This window comes from Mustela putorius, unplaced genomic scaffold (assembly GCF_011764305.1).
Source record: "Mustela putorius furo isolate JIRA1106 unplaced genomic scaffold, ASM1176430v1.1 tig00000083_pilon_pilon_pilon, whole genome shotgun sequence".
NCBI classification, from domain to species: Eukaryota; Metazoa; Chordata; class Mammalia; order Carnivora; family Mustelidae; genus Mustela; species Mustela putorius.
In genome coordinates this window covers 7,694,059-7,706,084 of record NW_025421273.1, presented here as the reverse complement: position 1 = coordinate 7,706,084, position 12,026 = coordinate 7,694,059, and the positions used below count along the sequence as shown (strand labels likewise).

Below are 12,026 nucleotides of genomic sequence, written 5' to 3'. Positions count from 1 at the left end.
AGAATGATCTTCCTGAAACATATGTTGTACCTAATAGTCTTCAGCTACGTTTCTCCATTGAAATACCTGTTCCCATGATAGCCAGTAGTGCTGTTCCAAGATACATAAAGTCACCTGAAAAAAAAGTTGGGAGGAGGGAGAACATGACTTCGTTATCTTTATATTAAAACAACTACCTCTTTTTTTGTGTCAGTACCATGCTGTCTTGGTGATCACAGCTTTGTAGTAAAGCTTGAAATCAGGCAACATGATATGCCCCCAGTTTTGTTTTTCTTTTTCAACATTTCCTTAGCAATAAGGGGCCCTTCCAGTTCCATACAAATTTTAGGATTGTTTGTTCCAGCTCTTTGAAAAATGTCAGTGGAATTTTGATCGGGATGGCATTGAAAGTATAGATTGCTGAAGGCAGTATAGACATTTTAACAATGTTTATTCTTCCGATCCATGAGCATGGAATGGTCTTCCATCTTTTTGTGTCTTCTTCAGTTTCTTTCATGAGCGTTCTGTAGTTCCTCAAGTACAGATCCTTTACCTCTTCGGTTAGGTTTAGTCCCAGGTATCTTGGTACTATATCAAATGGAATTGATTCTCTTATTTCCCTTTCTATGTTTTCATTGTTAGTTTATGAGAAAGCGACTGATTTCTGTACATTATTTTGTATCCTGCCACATTACTGAATTGCTGTATGAGTTCTAGTAGTTTGGGGGTGGAGTCTTTTGGGTTTTCCATATAAAGTATCATGTCACCTGTGAAGAGAGAGAGTTTGACTTCTTCTTTGCCAATTTGAATACCTTTTATTTCTTTTTGTTGTCTGATTGCTGTTGCTAAGACTTCTAGTACTATATCGAACAACAGTGGAGAGAGTGAACATCCTTGTCGTGTTCCTGATCTCAAATGGAAGGCTGTCAGCTTTTCCCCATTAAGGATGATATTTGCTGTGGGTAGATTTTATGAAGTTGAGGAATGTTCCCTCTATTCCTATACTTTGAAGGGTTTTAACCAGGAACAGTTGCTGTATCTTGTCAAATCCTTTTTCTACATCAATTGAGAGGACCATGTGGTTCTTCTCTCTTCTCTTATTGATTTGTTCTATCACCTTGATTGATTTGTAAATGTTGAGCCACCCTTGAATCCCAGGGATAAATCCCATGGTCATGGTGGATAATCTTTTTAATGTACTGTTGGATCCTGTTAGCTCGGATCTTGTGGAGAAGCTTGGCATCAATATTCATCAGGGATATTGGTCTGAAATTCTCCTTTTCGGTGGGGTCTGGTTTGGGGATTAGGGTAATGCTGGCTTCATAGAAAAAGTCTGGAAGTTTACCTTCTGTTTCTATTTTTTTTTTTTTTAAGATTTTATTTGTTTATTTGACAGAAATCACAAGTAGGCAGAGAGGCAGGCAGAGAGGTGGGAGGAAGCAGGCTCCCTGCTGAGCAGAAAGCCCAATGCAGGGCTTGATCCCAGAACTCTGGGATCATGACCTGAGCTGAAGGCAGAGGCTTAATCCACTGAGCCACCCAGGCACCCCCTGTTTCTATTTTTTTGAAACAGCGTCAGGAGAATAGGTATTATTTCTTCTTTGAATGTTTGGTAGAATTCTCCAGGGAATCTGTCAGGTCCTGGGCTCTTGTTTCTTGGGAGGTTTTTGATCACCGCTTTAGTCTCGTTACTAGATATTGGTTTATTCAGGTTGTCATTTTCTTCCTGATTCAGTTTTGGAAGTTTATAGGTTTCCGGGATTGCATCCATTTTGTCTAGGTTGCATAACTTATTGGCATATAACTATTGATAAAAATTTCTGATGATTATTTCTGTTTCCTTGGTGTTAGTTGTGATCTCTCCCCTTTTCATTCTCTGGAACAGAGTAGAGAGCCCAGATATGGACCTGCAACTCTATGGTCAAGTAATCTCCAACAAAGCAGGAAAAAATGTACAGTAGAGAAAAGACAGTCTCTTCAATAAATGGTGCTGGAAAAATTGGACAGCTATGTGTAGAAGAATGAAACTCGACTGTTCTCTTACACCATACACAAAGATAAACTTGAAATGGATGAAAGACCTCAACGTGAGGCAGGAATCTATCAAAATCCTGGAGGAGAACATGGGCAGTAACCTCTTCGACATCGGGCAAGGCAATTTCTTTCAAGACATGTCTCTAAAGGCAAAGGAAACAAAAGTGAAAATAAACTTTTGGGACTTCATCAAGATCAAAACTTGGAAACAAAGGAAACAGTTAACAAAGAGGCAACCCACGGACTGGGAGAAGATATTCACAAATGACACTACAGACAAAGGGCTAATACCCAAGATCTATAAAGAACTACTCAAATTCAACACCCAAAACACAAATAATCACGTCAAAAAATGGGCAGAAGACACGAACAGACACTTCTCCAGAGAAGACATGCAAATGGCTAACATGAAAAAATGTTCATCATCATTAGTCCTCAGGGAGATTCAAATCAAAACCATGTTGAGATACCACCTTACACCAGTTAGAATGGCCAGAATCAACAAGACAGTAAACAACATGTGTTGGAGAGGATGTGGAGAAAGGGGAACCCTCCTACGCTGTTGGTGGGAATGCAAGTTGGTGCGGCCACTTTGGAAAACAGTGTGGAGATTCCTTAAGAAATTAAAAATAGAGCTACCCTATGACCTGCCTTTGCACTACTGGATATTTACTCCAAAGATACTGATGTAGTGAAAAGAAGGGCCATCTGTACTCCAGTGTTCATAGCAGCAGTGGGCACAGTCATCAAACTGGAAAGAACCATGATGCCCTTCAATAGACAAATGGATAAAGAAATGGTCCATATATACAATGCTTCCCATCAGAAAGGATGAATACCCAACTTTTGTATCAACACTGACGGGACTGGAAGAGATTATGCTGAGTGAAGTAAGTCAAGCAGAGAAAGTCAATTATCATATGGTTTCACTTACTTGTGGAGCATAAGTAACACATAACATAACATGGAGGACATCGGGAGATGGAGAGAAGTGAGTTGGGGGAAATTGGAGGGAGAGACAAACCATGAAAGACTGTGGACTCTGAGAAAGAAACTGAGCGTTTTGGAGGGGAGGTGGGTGGGGTGTTGTGTGAGCCTGGTGGTGGGTATTATGGAGCACTGGGTGTGGTGTATAAACACCATGTATAAACAATGAATCTTGGAACACTGAAAAAAAATTGAATAAAAAAAAAACTGCATCTTAACTAGCTTATTGTGGTGATTGTTTCATAACATGTGCAAATATCAACTCATTGGCACACCGTAAACTAATATGTCAACCAAACATCAATTAAAAAATAAGTAAATGAACCTAAAACCAAAACAACAACAACAACAACAACAAATATGTACTGTAGAGTGGGCTGCAAAATTTGTACATATTTTGAAGAAACGTCAGAGAAATTTCATGACTGTGGTGGGCTATTTCAGGTTACACCTCCACCCGCATCCCTTTTATTCAAATTTACCACAATTAGAGGGTTTTTTTAGAAAATAGGTTTAAGAAACACTGGTGTGTAGGGGAGTGTTCAGGCTCTTTAACTAGCTTATCAAAAAGATCAGCAGAACCAGATTTCTCTTTTAACTTCTGAATTTCCCCTGTTGGCCCTAAAATAATGAAGAACTTCTGGGTGTGTAGCGCCATGTTTTTGAAAACCTCCTTGCCTTTCCCTCAGCAGTGCTCCAAAGAGAACACCTGTCCTTGCTTCCCTTGACTTTTGAACTCACACTCCTCCCAACCCCCATTCCCAGAGTTCTCCCCTCAGGCAGCACATTCTCCACATTCCTCTTCTGACCTCCTGCTCTCCCCTCCCAAGCTGTCTGGATCCCATCCTCTGGATACACGATTATCACTAGAAGTCAGGGCTAGCGGCCTTGTTTTATCGTGCCCATATTTCCTTCACGGGGACATCTTTCATTTTGTTCTCCTAGAAGGGCCATTTTCAAGTGCCCACTTGGACTTTCTTTCAGAAGGGAAGAGAGTCCTCTGAATGGTGAGATGGGTCAGACCTGACTTCCGTGGGCCACACTGACAGGAAGGCAGAATGGTTTCCTTGAAAAGACAACTCAGGCCATCTCCGGGCTCTTTCGCTCATAAAAGTTCTTATGGACTCCCTCCAGGAAGGGCCAGCTCTCTCCACGTTTTCCTCCAAAATAGTAAGCACATGTGGCAAGTCATCCCTTTTGTGGCTATAGCCTCGCTGTGGTCCACTTGCTCTTTCAGTAGTGGGCTGGAAGTGAGTTAACTTGGGCAGGGAAATAGGACATCTCACTGTGCTTGGCAATATAGTCATTGTCAGACAGCCCCAGATAAAACTGACAGCTTCTGTTTGGGTCTGGTGTTATCTATGTATTCCTAATGAGTTAAAACCCAAGGAGAAGGAAATCTGTAACATCTGAAATATCACAATGATTTAAATTACCAGTTAAGTTAGTTCTACCAATTACCCTATAAACTTCTGGAAGGCAAGACTGCTGTATCTTTATTGTTGTACTTCCCTTGGCACAGAGTACTTGGCAAATAAAAGGTGCAGAATTATTTTAATCTGTTAATTTTTTTCTGATTATAGAAGCAATGTAACATTCTACAACAAAAGAATTCTGTAAAAATAGGAAATAAAAAGTGATCCAACAAACTAAAGATTATATATTAACAAAATATAAGCTTGTATGCTTACTCTTTTTTACTCTGTATGTATATTGTTTTACCAGAAAGAGATGATTTTATACATAGTTTTGTTTTTAAAAAACAATTTTTTGCAACATTAAATATTCTTCCCTAAGCTGATTTTCATAGCTGTATGGTATTACATTGGCAAATGAATAAAAAGTAGCCCTTTGATAAATAATACTTATCAGACATTTGTCAAGTGTTTTGTGTGTGTGTGTGTGTGTGTGCTTTGCCACATGGCTTATGTGCATTACTGTATCACTTCTTCCCAACTCTGGGACAGAAATTTTTATATGTCCATGTATACATGAAGGAACAGAGGCTAACAAACATAAAATAGTTTGTCCAAGGTCACACAAGTATTAAGTGATGAAACTGGGATTCAATTACACTTGATTTAAAACGAGAGCCTCTGTAACTTTTAAAAGGATATTCTTTAATTTATTTAGAATATATCCATTGTTGGGCAGTTATGCTGTTTCTGATTTTCTTATAGTGATTAGTAATGCCGCTGCCTATGTTAGACATCCTTAGAGCCAAATCTGGGTATATATTTTTGGTTTTGTTCTTGAAGTAAATTCTTAAAAGTGAATTTTTGGTCTCAATTGGTTTTTCTCTCTAATTACAAATCTAGCATGTGCACAAAATGGAAAATTTGGAAAATATAAAAAAGCAGAAAGTAATAAAGGAAAAACCATTTATAATAATTCCATCTTCCAGATAGTACTATTTTAAATCTCACTCTTCTCTAGTCTCTTCTTATGTGTATCGTGTATACAAATTTATCTATAAACTATGTACATGTATATGTACACACAAATATAGTGTTACAGTTATATTGAAGTGTATATCTTGTTTTTTTGTTATATATTATAGAAAATGGTATGATATCGTTGCTATGTATATAAATATATACACATATGTTTTCTTTACAGGTAATCAATTAATTAATTGTAGAAACCATATTTTGGAGTTTAAGGAAAAAATGCTACGTTTAAAAAACAAAACTGAAAGAAATCGCCAAGAGCTGATCAAAGCCTTGAGTAAAATGAAGTATGAAATGACACAGAGAAAAAATATGCCCATAAACTTAGGTTTGTGTTGCTTTTGTTTTTACGTGTGGTGTTTTGTTTGTTGGTTTTGTGTTTTGTGTTTGGGAATTAAGATTTTGTGCTTTCTGATTTTAGGACACTTCTCCCCAACAAATATAACTAAATTAGTACTTGTTCTTTTATTGTGAGACATACAAAAATCAGGTAAGAGATATAACACTGATATACTTCCTCTCCTCTCTAGCTCAGAAATGGTCTTCCTGTGTTTTCTGTGTGACTTGCACCACCACCATGACCCATGCACTAGATGGGCCCGAACCCTGAGTGTCCCTTTGACTCCTGCCCCTCCCGCCTCCTCTCACATATGCCCATTTCAGTCAGTTCACAGTCCTGAGTATCTCACAAATCTGTGCACATTTTCCTGTCACCATCTCTGCTAGTCAAGCCTCCTTCATGCCTCATCTGAATGACTGCTAACATACTTCTCTGTTTTTTCTCTTTCCCCAGAATTGTCCCCACTTATTTCCACTGTAACCAAAGGGAAGGTTCACTGTCCTGTGTATCATCCTGCAGTGGCTCCCATTTCTCCAGGATAAAAGTCCTGCCTCTGTTTCCCCTTTTGTAGTCAGGTAGTCCTCACTCTTAATCCCTTGCAACCACTAATCTGTTCTCTGTTCTTAGAGTTTTCCCTTTCCCAGAATGCCATACGAATGGAATCATACAGTGTGCAATCCTTGGAGACTGACTTCTTTCACTTAGCAAAGATTCATCGAAGTTATTATGGGACCAAATTTTTGTTGCCTTTATATTGCTGAGTAAACTATGATTACATGGATGTACAGTGGATACAGTTTATTTATCCTTTTACCAACTAAAGGACAGTTAGGTGGTTTTCATTTTTTTGACAATTGCATGTTGCTGTAAACATTCATATACAGGTTTTTTTGTGAAGAGAATTTTCTTTAAAAATTTTTTTCTTGTGGGCGCCTGGGTGGCTCAGTGGGTTAAGCCGCTGCCTTCGGCTCAGGTCATGATCTCAGGGTCCTGGGATCGAGGCCCGCATCGGGCTCTCTGCTCAGCAGGGAGCCTGCTTCCTCCTCTCTCTCTGCCTGCTTGTGATCTCTCTCTGTCAAATAAATAAATAAAAATCTTAAAAAAAAAAAAAGAATATGTTTAAAAAAAATTTTTTTTCTTGAATCAATGAAACAAGATGGAATTGGGAGGGAGACAAACCATAAGTGACTCTTAATCTCACAAAACAAACTGAGGGTTGCTGGTGGGAGGGGGGTTGGGAGAAGGGGATGGGATTATGGACATTGGGGAGGGTATGTGCTTTGGTGAGTGCTGTGAAGTGTGTAAACCTGGTGATTCACAGACCTGTACCCCTGGGGATAAAAATATATGTTTATAAAAAATAAAAAATTAAAAAAAATTTTTTTTCTTAAAAAAAAATTTCTGGGGCGCCTGGGTGGCTCAGTGGTTTAAGCCTCTGCCTTCAGCTCAGGTCATGATCTCAGGGTCCTGGGATTAAGCCCCACATTGGGCTCTCTGCTCAGCGGGGAGCCTGCTTCCCCCTCTCTCTCTGCCTGCCTCTCTGCCTACTTGTGATCTCTCTCTGTCTATCGGATAAATAAATAAAAATTTAAAAAAAATTAAAAAAAAAAATTCCTGTGGTGCCTGGGTGGCTCAGTGGGTTAAGCCGCTGCCTTCGGCTCAGGTCATGATCCCAGGGTCCTGGGATTGAGCCCCACATTGGGCTCTCTGCTCAGCAGGGAACCTGCTTCCTCCTCTCTCTCTGCCTGTCTCTGCCTACTTGTGATCTCTGTCTGTCAAAAAAAAAAAAAAAAAAAAAAAAAAGGAAGATCTTCTTTTATGTGTTTTTAAATTTTATACTTTCAGATTTTAAATTTGGATCTATGAAACTTTTGAATTGATTTTTATAAATGGTGTGAAGTACTGATCAAGATTCAGTCTTTTTCATATGAATGTCCAAGTATTCTAGCACCATTTGTCAAAAGGGCTATCCTTTCTGCATTGAATTGCCTTTGCACCTTTTCCAAAATCAGTTGATGATATTTATGTAGATCTGTTTCTGGATTTTCTATTCTGTTCCATCATTCTATGTATCTTTTTAAATGTAGTATCACTTATTTTATATGTATTATGTATTATTGTTAATACATACTAATATATAATCAGTAATACTATGTATTACGAATTAAATAGGGTGTGAGTCTTCTAATTTTGTTCTTCTTTCTCAAAATTGTAGATGTATATTCAAATGAATTGTATAAGAATCATTAAATGTTAAGCTACAAAGCAACATTTAAGGATATAAATTGTAATGTGATATTAAAGTAGCAGGTCAGATCAATTATAGCATGTTTCAGTTACACTTCACTCAGAACTGACAGCTCTGTTAGTCTCTGGTTATGTAGCTTATAGTGCTAGACTTAGATGAATGTGAATCAATTCTTTTTAAATGAATGTGAATCAATAATATTTGAACTATATTTTGTAGCCATGATTTTAATAATTCACATTTAATTGTATGTCTCTTATATACTGAATATTAAATCTGTTTATCTCATTATGAGAATTTGTACTACCAGAGAAAAATCTCTATGGTCATGTACTTAGAAACTCTATTTTTTCTTTCTTTCAGTTGAGAAGAAAATGAAGACCTTGGGTAAGAGTGAAACAGCATCTAATACATTTGAAATCCTAAAGTTCTTTTTTCCTCATTTAAGGAAAGCAGGCAGAATTTATCCTGATGTAATCATTGGCAAAGAGAAAACAGGTGGTAAGCAAACTTAGAATTAGAAGAGAAAATAAAGATATTTTGATCTTTGAGGACATGCTTTTAAGTTTTGTTGTTGTTTGTTTTTTGTTTATTTAATTTTTTTAAAGATTTTATTTATTTATTTGAGAGAGAGAATGAGAGAGAGCATGAGAGGGGGAAGGGCAGAGGGAGAAGCAGACCCCTTGCTGAGCAGGGAGCCTGATGGGGAGGTCCATGTGGAGCTTGAACCATGACCTAAGATGAAGGCAGTCACTCAACCAACTGAGCCATCTGGGTGTCCCTGCTTATTTAATTTTAAAAATAGGCTCCATGCCCAATGTGGGACTTGAACTAAGAATCCTGAGATCAGGATTCTTACCAACTGAGCCAGGCAGGTGCCCCTTAAGCTTTTTTTGAACGCTTCTCTAATTATTATTGTGCTTGCTTTTAAGTTTTAAAATGTAATCCATTAATATAATGCTCTGATATATAGGCCACCAGCCTATGTGGCATTAATTTGGACTGCTAGCAATCAGTATATGACCTGGCACACAAAAAAATAGTTCAACAGATATTTAGACTTGAATTCAAATTCAGATTGAATAGGATGTTTTGAAAATAGGTCATTGTAAGTCACATATACATTTGACTTATATTAAGCATCTGCTAAGTACCAGGCAATTCTTGTCTCCCTTGGTTTTGATCAGTTCATTCTTATCTAGTTATCGTCCTATTTCCCCATCTTTCTGGTGACCAAGGTCAGCAGAAACTTTACAGAAGAGGTGATGTTTGAGCTGATCCTTAAAGCATGAATTTAACTTCAACAGGTATTGAAGAAGAGACAAAGCATTTAAGTTAGAAGTAGGGATTTTAGTGCGAGTCCCACAGACCTTGTTTATTCTAATGGGCCAGTCACTCTAGGCCAGCGGCTGCATATTGCATCCCACCGGCCAAACCTGCTACTTGACAGTAAGATCTGGTTGGAGTCTCGTCAGTATTCATCTTACTTGTCTGTGGCTGTTCTTCACGCTGCCGTGGCAGAATGGAGTAGTTGTGACAAAGACTGTATGGCCTGAGAGCCAAAGGTATTTACTGTCCGGTGCTTTACCGAAGCAGCTTCCTGACCTCCATCTGGTCTATGTGGTTCCTAGGGAATAAGCAGTGTTGTTCCATAGCACATGCCTCTGCCAAGCCTGCTGTGCTGGGATGGGGGTGCCTGTGTGTCCTTTAGCATCTGAATTCTCCCTGTGTTCCATAGACGGACTTACTGTGCTTGCTTGCTTGCTTTTTGTTTTGTTTTGTTTTCTCTTATTGTCTCATTTGACCCTCACGACCCACTACAGTAAGACCTATGATTATCTCTATTTTACACCTAAGAAAATTGAGGTTTAGAGATATTAAGGTGCTTCCTGGGATCACATTTGAGTCTTTAACTGCATCAGATTCCCTCTTGGGGGATGTGGCGTGTGTGTGTGCATAGACATGCATACATGTGTGTGACTATATGAGAAAGTGTGTGCTACCCCAATGCTATAAGTAACAGGAGGAGGAGAGGAAAGACATAGGGAAAAAACCCCAGTACACAGACACGATAAAATACAAGGTACCAAGAACACTATAAGATATGAGATACCAAGAATAAACATAGCCTTAAATAAACATCAGCCAAGATAAGCAGAAGCTCGTTCCAGAAGGTGAAAGAAGGAGGGAGAGATGTTTGTAATTGGGAAGAACAGCAGAATTCGTTTAGGGGTTATGGGATGTTGAGGTAACCTAGTTAGCAAAATTGTGTTAAATCCTGGATAATTTTCTGATTCCCATCTATTTCCTGATTTCCATCTATGCTGTATATATTGATCTTCCTTTTGAGGCCCCTTTGGTGGATTTTCATAGGTTCTTGGGAGGATCAGTTTGCCTATAAATCTTCAATACCAGAGGTAATTTAAAAGGAGATTTTTTTCCCCTGGTAACTAAAAGATCATAGCACATAAAACGTTTGTAAACGCACTGAAGCCTGTAGCAAGGCCTACAGGGGAATCTGTGACCAGTCTTATTTATTCTATATTCTGAGTATATCTCCAGTAATTTCTGCTCTCTACCCACTATAGCTGTTCTTTCTGAGCTTTCATTTCTTGTGCAGTGTATTGAAATAGACTTGTAAACTGACTAAAGTCAATCCATTCTTCATACCCTCTTCAGAGCTACGTACTAAAATGCATAATGTCATGCTCAGCCCTTGCTTAAAATCCTTTAGTGGATCCTCAGATTATATAGGGTGAAGCTAGCTCCTTGCACAATAGACTGTATCTTTCAAATCAGTTTCTGCTACTTCCCCTCCTTTCCAGCAACCCCAAAACACTTAGAGGCCCTATGAATAAGCCAAGTGATTAGCACAAGGTGATCGCTGCCTGCAGTGAACCCACCACCTCCTACCGACCGCAATTAACTTGTCACGGAAGTCCTTTCCCCTGTATGACTTTTCAGCTTAACTGACAACTTCTTTGTGCAGTCCTCCCATGTCCTCAAGTAACCAGCTTCTACCAGATATGGCCCTCATCCTCCTGCATACAAACCATTGAGAAGATATTCATATTCAGGAGAATATCTTTATGACCTTCTGAATGACCTTTATGACCTGAAGATAAACAAAGATTTCTCAACAGGAATCAAAAAAGCACTAACTTTATATAAGTGATAATCCACAGCTAATCCACAGCTAACAGTCCACAGATAATTGGCATTTGTTCAGGCAGAAAATGAACTTTGTGATAAAAATTAATGGCAGTTTGGGTAATTTTTATAACTTAGTTTTGGACATTACTTATGACCATACAACTAACCCAAATTCAGTAATAAGCATAGCTATTAATGATAAATTGTGTTTTTCTCTATGGTTTGAAATGATGATTCCACACTCCTCTGTCTACAGTCTCTTTTGCACTGGGTATTTCCACTGTTAACAGAGGAAATCAGAGTTACCTGAAGCAAACACTGAATTCCGTTGTCTCCAGGATGACTCCTTCGGAAGAGAAGGACTCCGTGGTGATCGTCTCTGTTGCAGATGTATGTATGAAAGATAAGTAGTTATCCTCGTGCCAAGTCTATGGTCTCCAAATACCCTTCCTCCCTGGTAATTGCTGTATCGTTTTAGGTTTTTTTCTTGTGATCTCTCTCTGTCAAATAAAATAAATAAATAAATAAAATATATAAAATATTTCAGTGTAGCAAATAGCTGGTGATTCAATTTATGGCTATCTTAAGAACTTTAAGTACTGTCAGAGGTATCTGCATCATGATGGATATTTTAAAATAAGCTATGTTTTATTTGACTATTTTTAAAATTTATTTTTGTTTATTATATTTATATTTATTATTTATTTTATTATATTTATTTATAATCATTTGTTTATTTATATTATATATTTTTTTATTTATTTGACTATATATAGTTCAGAGTACTCAGATTTGATAATAGAAATGTTATTCAAAATTTTACAGAATTTTATAT

The 12,026-nt window shown here is 38.0% G+C and overlaps 1 protein-coding gene across 7 annotated transcripts in view; it reads left to right on the top strand.

The window, feature by feature from the left end:
- The window catches only part of MGAT4D (MGAT4 family member D), a 53,298-nt gene that overhangs the window by 10,552 nt on the left and 30,720 nt on the right, over positions 1–12,026 (top strand). For all 7 annotated transcript variants that reach the window (XR_006604128.1, XR_006604149.1, XR_006604124.1 and 4 more), the window contains exons 2-4: positions 5,620–5,778; positions 8,402–8,539; positions 11,448–11,581. Coding sequence is in view for 4 of the 7 variants with exons in the window: in XM_045071289.1 (XP_044927224.1) it covers positions 5,620–5,778; positions 8,402–8,539; positions 11,448–11,581 (431 nt within the window). In the remaining 3 variants the exon portion in view is untranslated. The remainder of the gene's footprint in view (positions 1–5,619; positions 5,779–8,401; positions 8,540–11,447; positions 11,582–12,026) is intronic.